At 29.9% G+C, this 18568-nt stretch overlaps 1 protein-coding gene across 5 annotated transcripts; it reads left to right on the forward strand.

The window, feature by feature from the left end:
• The first annotated feature begins 428 nt into the window (after positions 1-428).
• LOC111287906 (2-dehydro-3-deoxyphosphooctonate aldolase-like) lies at positions 429-9938 on the forward strand. Of its 5 annotated transcripts, none has more exons than XM_022878595.2 (15): positions 429-651; positions 744-815; positions 933-1030; positions 1152-1248; positions 1613-1678; positions 2226-2285; positions 2392-2466; positions 2611-2695; positions 3842-3900; positions 4238-4282; positions 5085-5183; positions 5400-5447; positions 5602-5649; positions 8767-8857; positions 9682-9938. In XM_022878595.2, exons 2-14 carry the CDS (start codon positions 780-782, stop codon positions 8821-8823), a joined length of 873 nt encoding a protein of 290 aa, XP_022734330.1. In that variant the 5' UTR covers positions 429-651; positions 744-779; the 3' UTR covers positions 8824-8857; positions 9682-9938. The 5 variants fall into 5 exon arrangements, with proteins under 5 accessions (XP_022734330.1, XP_022734328.1, XP_022734329.1 ...); XM_022878593.2 differs by having other exon boundaries at positions 556-651; positions 9621-9938; XM_022878594.2 differs by having other exon boundaries at positions 556-651; positions 8767-8849; positions 9621-9938.
• The last annotated feature ends 8630 nt before the right edge of the window (positions 9939-18568 follow it).

Here is an 18568-nt window from a genome sequence, read left to right on the forward strand (position 1 = left end):
AAAGGTTTTTAAAAGTTTTTAAAGGTTTTTAAAAGCTTTTCAAATATTCATTTTCGAAAGCTTTTAAGAGCTCTTAAAAATCCATTTTTGAAATGTCTTAAAGGCATCCAGACATTCATTTTTGAAAACCTTTAATAACTTTCGAAAGTGAATTTCTATAAGTTTTAAATTGCACCCAATAATTTTAACATAAATTTTTACAAAATTAAATATGAAATCAAACATAAAAATAAAAAAAAAAAAGATTTACTTTTGATTTTATACTTTTTGATTTAAAATGGGTGAAATTTTTTTTAAACGTGGCTTGATTCTTAATCTTTTAGGATTTTTGGTTGGGAAGAGAAAGAGAAAATAAGATGTTTGGATTTTTTGTAAATTTATATTTTGGGTGTGAAGTATATTAGACTAAAAATTTTGGTGTTAAAAGTAGGGGATATGTCGAATTTTTTTTTTTTTTTTTGCAAATATCAACCCACCGAACAAACTTAAATTGCCCAACCAATCAGATACAAAGAAGACTAAAATACCCTTAAACTTGTGAGAATTTCTGTCTGGATATATATATTATCCGGAGAGTGGTCTTTGTTTTTTATTAAGATTTGCAACATTTAGATCTGGGAGTCTTCTTTTTGATTTCTGCCATTTTTCGTGGTATCTCTCTTTCTCTCTTTATTATCTCAATGCTCAGCTTTTCTAAAATAATTCAATTTGTTTGATGCCCTATATGGGACTGATAAATGCAGTTGCATTTGGGCTTTGCCTTCCTCCAATTCAAGGTCATGGATTCCTCGGCTGTGCTTTTAAACCAGCTCAAGGTGATGATAGTTCCCCCGCTTAGCCTGTTCTTCTTTTTTTTTTTTTTTTCTTTTCTTTCTCAACACAACTAGTAGTTTAGTTTCTTATAATTTATATGAATAAATGTTGAATCTCAGGGTGCTGAGCCTTTTTTCTTGTTAGCTGGTCCCAATGTGATTGAATCTGAAGATCACGTTCTAAGGATGGCTCACCACATCAATACCATCACTACCAAGTATGATTTTTTTTAATCATTTGTGCAAAAACGCTTTAGATTGGTTGCTTTACTAGAAAATGTCCAAAACCTATGATCCTTTTTTGTCTGAATGATAATCTTTGTTTTGTAATTTTTTTAGGCTTGGGTTGCCTTTGGTTTTCAAATCAAGCTTTGATAAAGCTAACCGAACATCCTCCAAATCATTTCGGGGTCCTGGAATGGCTGAAGGCTTGAAGGTTCTTTCGTTTTGTTTCTTTGCTTATTTACATAATATGGTTGCTTTCATTACAATGAATGATACATGGTTGCTTTCACTGTATTTTGTCCGTGATTCTATGGTTACTACTTGTACATCCATCCATGTAACTACTTGTGTGCATTTGTTTGATGAGAATCTTCAGAGTTTGTTTTTAAGTTTGTTATTGAACTTAGGATGTGTTTCTACTTTTGGTAGGGTTTCGTTTTTCCTACTATCTTGTGACAATTTGTTCAGGAATTGCAATATGATGTCTTAGATGAATTAAAATTTTTTGCAACTTTGTCTTGGAAAAGCAATACATTAGTGATATTCATATTTACAATTTTTGTTTTGGTTTGCAGATCCTTGAGAAAGTAAAAGTATCATATGACATTCCTATAGTAACTGATGTCCATGAAACTATTCAGGTATGCGGAAACCTTGTATGTTATCTATTAACTTTGTTTTTTTATTTTAAATCTAAGTTCAGGTCTTGATATGGTACATGGTGCATGTGATTTCTTTGGATCATGATTTTTTTTTATTCCAATACATCTCTGTTTGGAAAATTGTATATACTTCTGCTAGTGTACCAATAATATTATTGTGCAATTACTTGTGTGGATGATGAGAAGAAAGTAATGTGGCTAATGCACTATCCTACTCTCTTAGTAGGAAATATTGACTTCAGACTTGATGGACAAGCCTTATGTGAATCATATATTGTTTAAAGTAGTTGTTTGGAGGAATCAAATTTGCCATGTCAGACTCCATTAATAACAAAACTTTGTAAATTTTTTTGGTTCTGGATTTTCCATATTGTTAATCTATCTAGGAACAAAAAATGACATATCAAATTGGCAGTCAGCTGGTTATGAACCTGTACACCTCTTGCTGGGGCAGTCAAATAGTTTATTTATTCTTGGCATTTATTCAATAGGCTGCATAACTACACATATCTGTTTGTTTTATCAGTGTGAACAGGTTGGAAGAGTCGCTGATATTATTCAGATTCCAGCATTTTTATGTCGTCAGGTTAAGCTGATATATTATTATTAACAGCACCATTCCATGTTTAAAAAAAATTTATGGTTGACCTTGGTCCTTGGTTGACAATATTTTGTCAATTTTTGTTTGACAGACAGATCTTCTAGTTGCTGCAGCCAAGACTGGAAGAATTATCAATATCAAGAAAGGCCAGTTCTGTGCTCCTTCTGTGAGTGTTCCATTTTTTTTGTACTTTCATAAAATTCAAAACCCTAAATATTTGTTTTGATTAAGAACTATCAAGAATAAGAAAATTATACTTGTTTGTTTTAATTATACATGGATGTTCATTGTAATTATGCAATATTTGTAGGTCATGGTAAATTCTGCTGAGAAGATTAGATTGGCTGGGAATCCAAATGTGATGGTTTGTGAGAGAGGCACCATGTTTGGCTATAGTAAGTTATTCTGGAGTTTTTGACCAAATGAAAAAGGTTATTTTGGATCTATATTTAGGTTGTTAAGAAGGTTTCCTTGGTTCAATATATAGATTTATTGGTTGATTTGTGTGTACACGCTCATGCAAATGAGCAGAAATAAGGCAATAATAGAGAATGTTAATGGATATCAGTTCTCAAATCTGTCTACTAATTTTCACACGTACGCTTCAAGAACTTATATAGGAAATGACAGAATTAGGTTGGGTGTGCCAAGAGTGGATCATTTGATTTGTCAACTGATTTTAAAGCATTAAAATTAAATAATCTAAATTTTATATAACATTACTTATTTCTCCCCTTCACATGTAGGCCAATAAACAATTGATAACAATAGCCCTATAAAGTAGACATGGAAACAAGGCAACAAATAACACGGCTCTGATATGTTGTTAACGTATCCAACCCACAACTAGTTAGCAATATGTAGAGAGGGCAATCTCAATATAATGCCATAACTAACCCTCTAAACCCATGTGGGATAACACTAGGTAAAACATGACAATATAAGAAAAATGTAAGCATGGGCTGGGGAATTCTATTTCTTTGAGGCATATATACAATCATGGCAGAGATTAAAATTTAACTGGTTAATGCTTATTTTTACTTTTCTTTTATTAGGTTTCACACACAGACCTTGGTTGGGGGTGGTGATGGGGTTGGGTGGGTTATGTGTGCTCTATTTTCCTCTGGGTTTATGCTTTTTAGAAGAAATCTTTGTCATCTTCCACATTTTCTATACAAGCATCTAAAAGCAGATCATACCTCCCTGCATGGTATTTTCAAGGAGCAGAAGGTATGACCACCAGAAAGTTAACATTACAAAACATGGTTTGGGGAACATTGCAGGAAGGCTGCAATTGCCCCTGCCTTGCCTACAGCATGTTAATTTTTGGCAGTTTTATCTATAGGTACTCATGGATTTATGCTTGTGCACTTCTGCATTCTAATATTGTCAATCAACTATTGTTTTGGTGTATTGGAATTTTAACTGTAATTCAAGTCTAACATTACCTTTAATGACTATTAAAATCAAATTTATGGATGCCTTAGTTAATTTTCCTTTCGCTTTTTGACTGATCTTACAGCATTGGTTTTGATTTACAGATGATTTGATTGTTGATCCACGAAATTTGGAGTGGATGAGGGAAGCGAATTGTCCTGTAGTAAGCAAATAACTTATGTTATGCAATTTGTACAATTTCTGATGTTTCTTTTCCACCTGAAAATATTTAAACCACGTGCTCACACACTCAGGTGTAGGCCTTCTCTTGTCCTTTTGTCTCTGGAGCTAGGCCTGGTTGAATATAGTCTTTGATGTTTGCTTCAGATTTTGTTCGGTGATAATCTGCCAAGATGCTTCCACCATAAATGAAAAAATATCTTTGCTAATATATTCCAGATAACTATGGTTTTTTTGCCTATGCCATTCATTTGTATTATGTCTCTTCCTGTGCCGTTTATTGGTGGACATCAATACCTGATTTAAGTATTTGACTCCAGATAGCAGATGTCACACATTCATTGCAACAGCCAGCTGGAAGAAAGGTGGGAACTTTGCATATGACTTTTTGTTTTCTAAAACTAGAATGTCTGGATTGCTCTCTTGGTATCATTAATGATGTTGGTGGTTAACCAATATTGTGATATTTTATATGTCCTTTTAATCAGAATTATTCAAGAGGTTGGAAATAACCTATCACTTGTTTCAAATTGGGATAGTTGACCAACATTATTTATTGCTCTTTTGAGGAAAATTTTTATGGCATAGGCAAAGGTAGATGTAATTTTAATCAAAATGGTTTTTGACCTTCATAAATCTGAATGTTACATATTCATTATCATATTTACTCCTTTATTTACTAATCTTTATTGTCCATGGAAATGGTTGGAACTACTCACTTTTGAATGTTGACGCTCCGAGAGCTGTTTCATACCTTCAAGGTTCAGCTTATTTCAGCTCAGGGTTAATTAATTTTACTACTAAAAGGATAATATGGATGATAAGCCTGCTTAGTTGTCTTTTCCTTTTTAATTCTTATTGCCCTATTTCTGCACCAAAGGGAAAGTCAGTGCTACCTCAAACTCAATTGAGTTAGTGAAAAAGCTCTAGACTCAACTCAAACACAAGGTTCAGCATATTTGTAATATATTGAGCTGTGGATTGATATGGGCAACTTTTCTTTTCTTTGCCTCTTTTTCTGCTAAATACTTTTGCTTGCTATAGTTGTTATTCTTTATGCATATAGGTTCTTGAACCTAGTTTGTTTCCCTTTTAGTTTATTAGTTCATTTCTCTTCTGTGATTAATTTTCTATGTAAAATGGTTAAATCCCTGCTTTCTTATATAGTTGGATGGTGGAGGCGTAGCCAGTGGAGGCCTTCGCGAACTGATACCATGCATTGCAAGGACTGCAGTTGCTGTTGGAGTGGATGGAATTTTCATGGAGGTATATATTGCTTGACTGCCTGCTGACAAGCTGTAATGTAAAGTATTTGAGAGCTTATAACTGGAGTTCTGATTGACTTTTACTCAAATTACAATTTACAGCCCTTATCTTTGACTTTGATTATTGAAATTGCATGTGTGCAGAATAAATACTCATATTTTCTATATCAATTTCCTTTTTAGTTTAGGCATCTAAAATTTTCTCTTTGATATTTAGGTGCATGATAATCCTCTGAATGCACCAGTTGATGGTCCAACTCAATGGGTGAGTTAAATTTATAGTTTACACTTCCATAAATACAAGTACATGCTGTCTTTAGGACCTCAGAGAGTGGATTAAGGCTGACAAGCTTAGAATTAGACCATATTATGAAGCTGTAAACTTATCAGAATATGTTTCTTCTTGTTACTGGAGATAGCCTCTGCGCCATTTGGAGGAACTACTGGAAGAGCTAATGGCAATAGCTGTAAGTTCTTTTCCCATCCTTGATGTGAATCATTATTTTTTATGTTTCAAGTATTACATATATATACATACATACATATATATATATATATATTTATATATGCAGATGAGATGCTATCAAATTGTTTCAATCTCCCTGAGATGTCTAAGCATATATCTTTTCTTGGACCTTTCTGTTTTGCTGTCCCTCTTTTTCTCAGGATCTAAAGAAAGGGAAAAGACTTTTTTATAACATTAAAAAATTTCTGGTTCAAATGTTAATACTGGTATTGATACTGAAACTAATATCAATAGAAACAATGTGTCAGAATGGTTTTTTTATTAAATTCAGATTGGTGATTAAGGCAGTGGGTTTTCTTTTGTGAGATTTGAAGCCCACACGTACAAAATATTTGAGGAAATTGAGAAGAAGTGAATATTTGAATCTTGGTCCCAAGTGATGAATGCTAATAATGGCCAAAGAAAGAATTCTGGAGGGAACTGAAAAAGGTAGTATTTTATTATGACAATGGGAGTACAAGGAGGAGGAAACAAGTTGAATGGGGAAGGTAGGGATATGTTTTAGTTGTTGGAATCTGAAATCATTGTCATTGAATGTCAGAGAGGCTGAATGGGCCTGTCAGAAGATTTGTCAAAATCTACCTGAAAGGGTGGAAAACCAATTTAATTTGTTTGCAGGAAACTGAGATTAAGAGAGAAAAATTATGGATAGTTTGTAACAATTAAAAATTGTGGTTAGAATGTCTTTCCCACGATGGTTAATGCAGATGGGATGGTAGTGCTTTGAGATGAAGTAGTAGGGATGCATTTGGCCATTTGGTTCAATCTTTTATAAGATTTGAACTGAGCCAGTATATTTGTTTTTCCTATTTTGAAGCCTGAACCGACCCTAATGGATGAAAAACCTAAATTGATCGGAACTAAAACAGTAAGTAGAAAACTTGAACAACTTTTCAAAAATAGAAAACATAATAAAACAAAACAATATTTGATCCAGTATGAATTCACTAGGTTTGCAGACCTTTGTATATATATGGTTGGCCGTAATCAAATTGAGTAGTAAACTTCATGAATCTTAATTAAAAGATAAAAATTAAACAAAAAAAGTGATATTATTGGGAAAAATAAAAAATTTTAATAAAAAAATAATGAAATGAGACATTGAAAGAGTAAAGAGAGGGGAAAAGTCTGGGAGGAGGTCTTAATCTTTTGTTTGTTGTCAAAAAAAGTTGGAGAGCTAGAACTTGATCGAGAGAAGGTAGATCCTGGTGTTGAAGGAAAAAGAGAGTTGGAGTGGTGGGATGGAAAGGATATTTGATAAGACAAAACTTTCAATGGAATCTTGCTTTTGTAATGTTTATTTATGACAACAATCTATAGTTGTGTCTTGTTTAAAGAGCTTCCACAAAGTTTTTTTCTGGTTGACTCCTTCAAATCCCATTGTTTCAATTTTTGATCTCTAAAGCTTCTTTTTCAAATAATATGATATTGCATTTAGCATAAATCAATGAAGTAATAACGTTTTGATTCCTTATTTTTATTGGGGGGGGGGGGGGGGGATTTTTATAAAAATAACTGAAACCAAAACTGAGACCAGGAATTTTAAGTTTTAAAACAGAAATTGCATTGAAATTAGTAGAATCTAAGCTGAATCAGTTATCATGGTAGGAATTAATTTTTTTTTTTGGTGGCTTTATTTCTTAGCCATATGAAGTAGAAGTATATTATTGGTTGATAGTTTCCTAACTATTTTTTGGTATCTTGTGTGCTTCAATTGGACTTAGATAAATTTTAATTGTTGTTTACAAGTGCAAAATGTTCGGCAAAAAGGCAAGAGAGGTTATCTCTTTTTGGCTTTGACTATTCGGCATTAGACTGAGATGGGTAGGTTCATTGTTCATTAGAGGTGATGTTAACTTGTTTGTTTTCCAAATGAAAGAAGTACAAGGAATTCTTGAAATGTGAACACGAGAGTTTTGGAATTGTGCGTGATTATGCACTGGTTGACTTTCTTTATAAGTGTTGAATGCGGACTTGGTCTAACTTTAGAGAGAAAACATGCTTTTTCAGGTTAGATAGATTTCTAGTTTCGTTGATTAGGACACCTTTTGAATATGATTCTAAAGATTCTACCTCATCCTATCTCAGATCATCACCCAAGTATTCTTGATTGAGATCCAGCTCTATTCACTTTTGAGAATGTGAGGCATTAGGCACTTGTTCAAGGAAGGTAGGTAGGGCTGAGCAAAGAAAAATCAATTTGAACTTTAATATTCGATTAAGTTGAATTTCAATAATTTTGGAGCTGTTTTGTTTTGAAACTTAAATAGCGAAAGGATTCTTTTAAATCATTTTGGCTTGAATAGCACATTTTGACTTGGACTTTCATCATATTGATGTGAAGACAATTTTCTTGAATGGTGTTCTTGGAGAGGAGGTTTATATGGTATAGCATGAGGGATTTGAGGAATAAAGGAAAGAGCACTTAGTGTGTCTACTTAAAAAGTCCATTTATGATGCAAGAGTAAATATTCAACCTAAGCCTACTGAATTCATCAACTTTTGGAGTTATTCAGGTTGGCAAGAAGTATGGAGGCCGTTCACTAGGGTTTTTTTGCATTTTACAGGCAGTTGATTTGGAATTTTTATTTGTTGAAAAAGTAACACGATTGGGAGCAGGAGACTTTCTCCAAAATTCAACTACTTTATGCCAAGAGATAGGCTACTCCATATGACAGGGATAGTTTGAGGTGATATTGTTCTATTGGCAACAGTAGAACTTGTGAAGAATAATTCTAGAATAGTTTGTTAGAATTTTACTTTGAAAGCTCTTCAGAAGATGAAGGCCCCAAGAAAGGGTTTTTTTTATTATTATTATTATTATTTGGAGGGAGAGCTAGAAGGACTATTGGATACTAAGTTTTATAGTCACTATTTTTTATTTATAAAGCAGCAATTCTTGGATATACTACCTATGCTTTTGTTCCTTTATTGTTTAGTAATATGGCATTGTGCATTAATTGGCATCCCCTTGCTGCCTTTTAGTGCATCATTTTCTTATTTTATCATATAAGTAGGAATGTTGGTGTTCATCATTTGTTTAATTGATGTTTTCCAGAGGGTAAGCAAAGGGAAGAAACGCTTCAACATTGATCTCACACCATATTCTGATTAGGAAGATTTCAAGAGTTCTCTAAGCGGGTAAGCAGGTAATTGTCGATTCATTCATGGCATTATTTATGTTGAACTAGCAGTTTTATGTCATCACAAAATTCCTAAAGGACAAAGCAAATGTCTTCTGGATATAACTCCATATAAACAATACTATTCTGTTGTTTAATAATGTCATTTGGCTAAAAGCAAAGATTAGAACTTGAATTATATTCCATTTGAGTGCATGATGTAACTTATAATTTGCTTTTGTACCCCATTTTGGCATAATAATGTTTATAATAATGCATCATAATTGTCACACTAATATCAACTTAATAATCACAATTAAACACAAATAAGAAAAAACACTTTGCTTCTTCCTTTTTGTTCTCTCTTATGTTGGCATGGGAGGAGCTTCTGAGTTTGCTCAATTCCCTTCACCAACAAAGGAAGTTAAAAAGCAACAGAACCTTACTCAGAATTTAGAAGCTCCTTTTGCACAAAATGAAAAGAAAAAAAAATAAGGCCCGAAGGAATCTGAAGCATCCAATCTCTTCTTTCTACTTCACATGATTTTTTTCTATTTTTCTTTTTCCTTGTTCTTGGCTCCTTGTCTCTTCCCTGCTTCGCTTCACCATTGTGCAGCCAATCTCTGGCACCAGAGAAATGTTGATCTCTCTTTATTTCATCATTTTTCTTTTCTTCTCATCGCTCGATTATTATTATTTTTTTATTTTTTTCCTGAACTTAGATTTGATTGTGTTGATGTTGGTGAGATTTGAGAATATTAGATTACTAAGAATGTTTTATTGTATGTAGCGTTGCTGCTGCTGCGGCTGCTCATGTTGGAAGTATCATCCTCATGTTTTCGGATTTTCAGGTGATTGATACTTGAATGCGCCAATGTGATGGCTGTGCGGTTGTCATTATTTCATATATAGGATTTCGCCCACAAATGGTAATTGAGCATTCAACCTAAGTTGACCTAGGCAACTTATTTTTTGTATTTGTAGGTGCATTATTATGGCTTCAATTTTCTTTTTTTTTTATGTGACATAAATGCTAAAAAGTTAGTTTCTAGAAGTTGTGTATGTGATGTAGTTGATGCTAAAGTCAGTACATTTATTAGTTAACATTTACTTTTTTTTTTTTTACTAATTTTAATGTAACTTAAAAAAAATTAAGTGATTGATTTAGAAGTCAACAGGTTATTTTATCACTTAAATATATAATTTCATTAATCTCTCAAAATTTCAGTTTTAAGATAAGTTTTAATCTTTACAAAAAAAACTTACAGAACGTGTTGGGTGACTACTCGTGACCCATGCTTGTTTTAAATTAAATCCATCACTTTTTATAACTAAAAATGGAACATATAATACATTTACAATGGTTTTGTTAAATTTAACCATATGCATTTTTATTTTAAGGCAACCAATTTAAAAAGCTACACTCCCAGTTTCTGTCAGTAAAGTATTATATATTAAATTTTTAATTTTAATGAATAAAATTTAAGCTACACTAAAAAAAAAAATTTTAATTGAAAATAAAAGATAATAAAAATAAAATAAAAAGTAAAAATCAATCAAACAGATTCATTTTGTTTAACTTACAATTTTACGTACTCTCAGGTTCCTTGCTTGTTACAATGGAAAATTGGAAGGAAAAGAGAAGAAAATGGATTTAAATTCTTGCACTTTGGAAGTGATTTTTAAAGTCATAATAGGTCATGCAACGGCTAGAATGCCTTTAACACCAAGAATGCGGGCGTGGAAACAAATCTGAAATCCTTTAAATTCAGCTAATTTTCGACTGTGTTTTTGGGGTGAACTGCAATTGTGAGTTTTTCTCGAGTCAAAATATGTGGTGCTTTTACAAGTTGGCATATACATTGAATGTTGGTGAAATTCAACGCCAAATGTATAATGAAAAATCCATTTCACAATTGTATCCTCCTCTCAACTCTCTCTCTCTCTCTCTCTTTCCCTGTTATCTAGAGATTATAGTTATACAGAGAATAGGTACTTTCTCATTCTCCCTTCATTTGCATCTATCATTTCGTTCTAACTTCTAACTCATGTTTTATTTTTAATTTGCTGCTAATGAAGTTTTGGTTCTTAATCCTTTCTTTCCCATTGGTTTATTGGCCAAGAGGCCTCTTTGACCACATATTTTGTTTTGTTTTTCCTTCTCAATCCTCTTGGTTTTAGTTGTCATTCACCTTTTCCATTTACCCTTTTGCAGTTTTTAAATGTTTTTTTCTCTCATGAATTCTTGTAAGTTTATTTGGTATTCGGTGTTAGAAAACACTTTCCGATTAAGTAATAACTTAATAAAAGAGAAATCAAGTTATATCAATAAATACTTTAAGGTTAGGTTAATATTATGATTTTATATTTAAAAGAATTGTGTATAAATATTATACAAAAAAGTAGTCGACTGTCATGCTTAGAGCAGTCGGCTATCGTTATCGTTTAAAAGGAGTAGTTGATTACCAAAGACGTGGAGTCGACTTCTTTATCAAACAGAAGTTAAACTTAAATTTAGTATAAATAGCAATCGACTTTTAGTCTAGAGCAATCGACAGCTATGTCTAGAAAGATAGTGGAACTGATTCCAAATTCTTGTAGAATCGATTGCCATTGGTTTATAGCTTTTTGGAATTAATCTATGTTATAACCAGTCGACTACTATTGAAGAGAGTCAATTGCTCTCTAAAAGGCCGAATGTTGGAAGCTTTCTGGAATTGAAAAGAATTGACCGCTGTATGAAGCAGTCGACAACTCATGCGTATTCTATATGAAAGAAAGAGTCAATTACTCTATAGAGGAGTTAGAGTAATTGACTACCCTATGTTTGAAAGCATTTTGGAATTTGAAAATATAAAGAGGAAGTCAATTGCTTTCTTGAGGCAACCGACTGCTTTGTATGAAAAGTTACAATTTTTAGAAATATGAAAAATTGCTTCTCTTTGTATGAAAAGTTTGATTATTCAAATAAACAAATATGTTTATAATATTTTAAAGAGATATTTATAATAAAAAAGAAATGATTTTTAATCAAAACAACACAATCAAAGAGAAAAATCTCAGGATTCAATCTCTATTTATAGATAGAGATTGATAAGAGTTCATTTAGATATCTAATTCAATTCCGAATTACTCTCTTCTTTCTCTTATTTTTTTTCTCATTTTAAAGTAAGTTGCTTTAGTATTGTTTGTTACAAAAAATTTTGCAAAGACAAGGTTTTTTTGTTCCTACTAAAGTGTGTGTCATAATAATTTTGAGACTACTAAACAAATTTTTTAAAAAATAAAAATAAAAACTCATCAATAATCTTTTTTGATTATGTGTGATTAGTCACATAAAAAAACTTATCATTTTAATATATTTTAAATTTAATTAAAATTTATTTTAAAAAATAATTTTTGGGTTTACAAAAAAATAATTTTTTGATTTACAAAAAATAAAGTTGGATTTAAGAGTATGGTTATAATTACCCATAAAACACTTGTTTTAAAAACAATATAAATTAATCATGTATTATCATTTAATCTTAATAAAATTGGTCTTAATTTCGATATTTAAAAATAATTTCCTTAATTTGTCTTTTTGTAACCAAAAACTTTTGTCCTTTTAATTAATTTTATTTAATTTTTCTCATTTTTTAAAAAAGCAATTTTATTTTTTGTTTGAAATACAAATAAATATCTAATGTATTGAAAAATCTCGAAACACCTCAATACTTTGACAATGTAAAAAACGTTTTTTTCATTTAGAGATTTTTTAAGAATCATTACTCGAACTTTTTTAGAATCTTTTTCTTGGAGACTCTTATTCATTTTCATAACTAACATATATTTATGAAATGCAAATATGAAATATGAAATTATTTATTAATTGATGCAATTTTAAAATTTTACTATTTTAGAAAAAATATATATTTTATAATTAAATTAAAAAAATTGAAAGCATTTTGTTTTGAATATTCCCCTAAATATCCCAATACATCGATGGTAATTTTGTAAAATTTTCTCATTTAGGGATTTTTAATAATCGTTACTGAACTTCCATAAAATCTCATCATAAAAAATTCATGCTTTTTTTAAAATCATTAATAGTTCACCCTAAAAGTTTATAATAATACAATTATCCATAAATAAATTTATTTCCTAAAAATGTATATTTTATAAATATTTTATATATTTATTTGTTTTAAGAAAATTATTCAAATTAAGAAAAAAACTAAATGAAAATTTTTGTATTGAAACGAGTTTATAAACATTCCAATACTTCAGTAATTTTTAGAAGATTTTTCTCACTTAAGAAATTCCCATGAATCACTACCCAAACTTTTCAAAATTTCATCGTCAAGAATTCACATTTACTTTCAATTTTCTTTGAAGTCTTCTTTTTTCCCTTAAAACAATCACTTTTTAAATTCCAAATTATTGTAATTCATTTGTAAAAACCTTTTGTTCATTTGCAACTTCAACCATTTACAAATAAATTCATTTATTTAATGCTAAAATGCTTGAAAAATAAATAAATTAATAAACAAATAAAACTAAAATAAAATTTACCATAAATTAGGTTAAAATCCAAGTTAAAATGGCATAATCCAAAGAGTTGCGTTGTAACTTATGCCAATCAAGATAAAATGTTGAGTCTAGGCGCTCTAAGTCATGTCAAGGGTCATAGGACGAGAGTCAAGTCATGGATTGTGGCCACAGATTGGGTCAGGTCTCCGATTTTTTTTTTTTATAGTATATAAAAGCCTAAATATTGTTTTTTAGTTCATTTTTCCTCTTTTCATTCTCTTTAAAAGAAAAAGCTTCTCTCTCTAGAAGAAAACACTAATCGACAATTCAATATCCACCCAGAATTCGACAGTTGGCTGCCATAGTAGTTGTTGTCCCTGTCATCGATTGCCGTTCTCAATACCAAATCTTTATTAAATTACATCAAAATACTCCTTTTTCATTTTTTTTCATAATTTCCTAATAATTTTTTCAAAAACTCCACCCATACAACTAGATCTATGCTAAAATCTTATGGTATCAACTAAAAAATTCATTGCCTTCTACCATTCTAGATGGCTTCAAAATCTATTATGTTCTCTCCCTTTCTTCTTCTTCTTTTTGATTATTTTAGATCACCTAAATCTCTCTTACCACCATGAACCACCCTAAGCAATTGCTACTTTTATCGTCATTTACAAGCTAGAAACTGCCTCTTTCTCTCTCCTATCCTATAAGCTTGAAGAGATTCCTTTCAAAACACATATAAACCCCAAAAACTCCTATGACCAAAACTACCCTCCTTTTATTTTATGATTTTGGTTTTTTTTTTTTATTGCTGTTGTTTTAAGAAATGTAAAGACTAGGTTTTAAGAATATGTGTTCCCATGGAGAAAATTGATGACATACTTCATCATTGCCATTCTTCTAAATATGGTCGACATTGTAGAGGTGCAAGAACAATGAAAAAGGTGTTACAAATTGGTTTTTAATGGCCAACTCTCTTTAAAAATGCTCATGAGTTTGTTTCAATGTGTAATAGTTGTCAAAGAGTTGGTAACCTTGTTCAAAAAGACATGCGATGCCCCTCAACAATATTCTTGAAGTTAAGATCTTTGATGTTTAGAGGATTAACTTTATAGGTTTTTTTATTTTTTTTTATGAAAATCTCTACATCTTATTTGCAATGGATTATGTGTCAAAATGAGTGAAAGTAACTACTTTTCCTTCCACAGATGCTAGAGTAGTATTAAGATTCTTAATGAAAAATATTTTCACATGGTATAGTACACCAAAGGCAATCATAAGTGATGAAGGATCCCACCTTTATAATAAGATTTTTGAAGCTCTACTTGTCAAGCATATGGTTAAACAAAGAATTAACACAGACTATCACTTCAAATAAGTGGCCAGTTGAAGTATCTAATAGGGAGATAAAAAAAATTCTAGAGAAAATTATGAATTAAGTATTGATCAATTCAGCTAAATGACTTTCTACAGGCATATCGCACAGCCTACAAAACCCCTGTAGGCATGTCGCCATAATAATTGGTTTATAGGAATGCATATCATATTCTCGTGAAGTTAAAGCATAAGGCATGTTGGGCCATCAAGAACTTAAACTTTGATTTGAAAGCTGTTAGGGAGAAAATATTACTTTAATTAAATGAGCTAGATGGGTTTAGATTCAAGCTTATGAAAATACCAAGCTATTCAAGGCAAAGACTAAAAATTGGCATGATAAGAAGATTTTGGAGAAACATTTTAAGCCTGGTCAATAAGTGTTGCTTTTTAATTCAAGGCTCAAGTTATTCCTCGATAAGTTTAAATTAAAATGGCATGGTCCCTTCATAGTTACCCAAGTTTTCTTCCATGGAGTCATGAAGATCATGGATGAAAAAATAAAGAAACCATTTAAGGTGAATGGGCATTGGTTAAAGAGGTATTTAGGTAGAAGTTTTGATTGGCAAGAGAAAGTTCTTTATTTGGCGAACCTATATATACTCATATGTAACTAATGCTACTTAGAAGATAACCTGAGTTTTAAATTTTTTTTTCATACTTAGGGTTACTTTTGTTTATTTCAATTTTCACTAGGGCAAATAATGCTTTGCTTTGTTTGTTATTGTTTCATAGGTAAACAAACTTAATAAAACAGGGAGCCAAAAAACAAAGGAGATATGTAGCATAAGGATTGACAAAGAAAAATCAGATTCGATCTTGGAAAATCAAGGGAGTATCTCTCTTATGTTAGTGTTTTATTGTTTTATTGTTTAATTGTCTACACATTAAGGATAATATGCGGCCTAAGTTAGGGGAGAAAAAATTTAAGGCAAAATTTTTAAAATTTTTGTTTTTGTGCTTGAATTGCTTTATTTTGAGTCATTATATTGCTTCTTTTAATTATTTTCTCATAATCCAATAATAGAAACTATGATTAATTTGATTATAGTTTTTAGAAAAGAATAAATGTAGTGAAAGCATGAGATGCAACTTAGTCTAAATGACATAGCATAATGACCTTTTATAAGATGCCTTGAGGGAATACTTAATAAAAAATATTGCTTTTACCTAATCTAAATGACAAGATAATGCATGGCATTATAGACATGAATTTACATGAAAAATATCCACCACCCTAATTTGATTTATATGCCTTATGATCGTCCATTCCTAAGACTACATGATGTGTGATCATGGACTAAATGCCACATGCTCATAATTTAATAAGATGCCTAAGATGTTTAAGGGTTTGTAAGAATTACACTTAAGTAGATCTACCTTATATAAGATCTAGTATGCTAGTTGTAAATCTAGGCCTATGAGTTGGGTTAAGTTGAGTAAAGTTTCACCTTGGCTAGAACTTTTCAGATCGTTAGGCAAAGTTTTAACTGGATTAAGATTTTTGAAAAAGATTTTAGTTTGAAAAAACTCTTCGAATAAAATTTTAGTGGAATCAAGACTCTTTTAAGAGAGTTTTAATGAAACCAGGACTTTTTAGGAGAATTTTGGTGAACAAGGACTCATAAGGAGAATTTTGGTAGAAGTGAAAATTTTTAAGAGATGACTCTTTGTGATAACCTTTCAAGCCAATTATCTATTTTGATAATATGGGAGCCATTTATGTCTCTGCAAATCTAGTACTCCATACCAGAATGAAGCACATTTCCATTGATTTTCACTTTGTTAGAGACAAATTGTCTAAAAGCTAGCTATAAGTTCACCATATTTTTACAACTAATCAATTAGCTGACATTATGACAAAGGAGACTCCATCTTGAGGGGTGTATAAAAGCATAACTATCAACAAACGAATAAGTCTAATGATACTTGATTTATCTTATTTATTTTAAATTCATAGTATCACTATTGATAACTTGTATTTCTAAATTGTAAATAGTAATTTACTTGGCTAAATTATTGATAATATTTTACTTCATTACTCAACTTGTATTATATTATTTATATTTGGGAGCATTTACATTCTTTTTTACTACAATTTTATAATTAGCCAATCAAAATAAAAAACAAAATTATGTAGAGGTCCATCATTTAAAAGTGTGAGCTTTACATAATTTTTTATGGACTCTAGACAATATTAAATTATAATTGGTTAATAAATAGTATTTTTTGGGATTACTTTTAAGAAACTTTTGATTCGCATAATCTAATAGTCATTGAAGGAAAGTGATTCTCTCCTAAACCACTTTCCTTAATCGATTTCAAAGAATTTTAAATTCATGTGTAGGTTGCAATATTAGATTATGGGATTTCAAGATTACCTAATAATATATTTTATTATATTACCTTTAATTATATTATTAGTTGATGTTTGTATATATATTTTATTAAATTACATAGAACATAATTATTCTAATGTTGATTATCCCTACACAGAGTAAATAGGCAAATCAATTTTCGCGGTAAGATCGACATAAAAGTTGGAAGAGGGTAACAAACTCCCCTCTCAAGCCTCGGAACAAATTTTATATGATAAAATATTAAGTAAATGTATTTTGGGTATTATTACATATATAATATGTACATTATTTATTTATTTAACTTGTAAATTATGAAAAATATATTAAAATTATAATATATTTTGATGATGAACTACTTTTTTCATCTTAAAAACGTAATTTATGTTGAAACCTTGAAATTTTGAAAAATAATTATTTTTATAATAGATCACATTTTTCATATTAAAAAAGTAACCTATATTGAAATTATAAATTTTGAAATATAATCATTTTCATAATATATTTGTATAATAAATATGTTTTTATTTTAACAACCTAGTCTACGTTGATTCTATTAAAATCCTTTAAATAGAATTTTTGGTCTTTGTCTAATAATATATTTTTTTCAACAAACACTACGTTTTTAATATTAAAAACGTAGTCTTTGTTAAAATTATAAAATTTTAAAAACATAATTTTTTTCACAATATATTTTCAAGATAGACTACATTTTAATCTTAAAAACGTAGTTTTTCTTGAAATTATAAAATTTTAAAAAATAAATTTTCTAATAATATATTTTCAATAGAAACTATCTTTTTAATCTTAATAATATATTTTTTGTTGAAACTATACAAAAAAATAATATTTTTTTCATAACATGTTTCAATAAATGTTATATTTTTTATCTTAAAAATATAATATTTGTTGTAATTATATAATTTACATGTCATCTTGGGTCTCGGTTTATCATGTAATTTTTTTATATTGAAAAATAAATAGATCGTAAAAACCATTTTTTTTAAAACAAAAGAGAGATAAATTTTAGATTTTAAACAAATGTTAAAAAATCTAAAAAAAAATGAAGGTTTCAGATTCTTCATATTTTTACCTTCTTTACATTGTTCGAAATTTAAAATTTTTTGTTTCCATAAACAATAGCTTAAACCAAACAAAAAAAATCAAATTATGAAAGGTAAAATTTCAAAAAAAAAAAAAAAATTCCACCAACCAAATTCTGCCAATAATTTTTATCTTATATCTTGAAAAATAATCAAAGAGTCAATTATATTTGTTTGGCTTCAAAAACAAATAACATCCATCATAAACATAAATATTTATTTTTTGACAAAATATAATTAATTATTATTACGAAATTTTGAAGAAAAAAGAAGAATTGTAATAAATTAAAAAATATACCACTTTTCTTTTGTTTGATGAAAAAGCAAGGTGGGTATAAAGGTAAAATTGGACACAATTTGAAATGCAAAAGCGGACAAGAGAGGCG

This window comes from Durio zibethinus, chromosome 4 (assembly GCF_047325235.1).
Source record: "Durio zibethinus cultivar Kanyao isolate XHJ-2024 chromosome 4, ASM4732523v1, whole genome shotgun sequence".
In the NCBI taxonomy this organism is placed as follows: Eukaryota; Viridiplantae; Streptophyta; class Magnoliopsida; order Malvales; family Malvaceae; genus Durio; species Durio zibethinus.

Coding starts and splice junctions, on each gene's coding strand:
- LOC111287906 (XM_022878595.2), top strand. CDS start 780: ATGGATTCCTCGGCTGTGCTTTTAAACCAGCTCAAG. Junction 1,031..1,151: donor ATCAATACCATCACTACCAA/GTATGATTTTTT, acceptor TAATTTTTTTAG/GCTTGGGTTGCCTTTGGTTT. Junction 3,901..4,237: donor GGGAAGCGAATTGTCCTGTA/GTAAGCAAATAA, acceptor ATTTGACTCCAG/ATAGCAGATGTCACACATTC.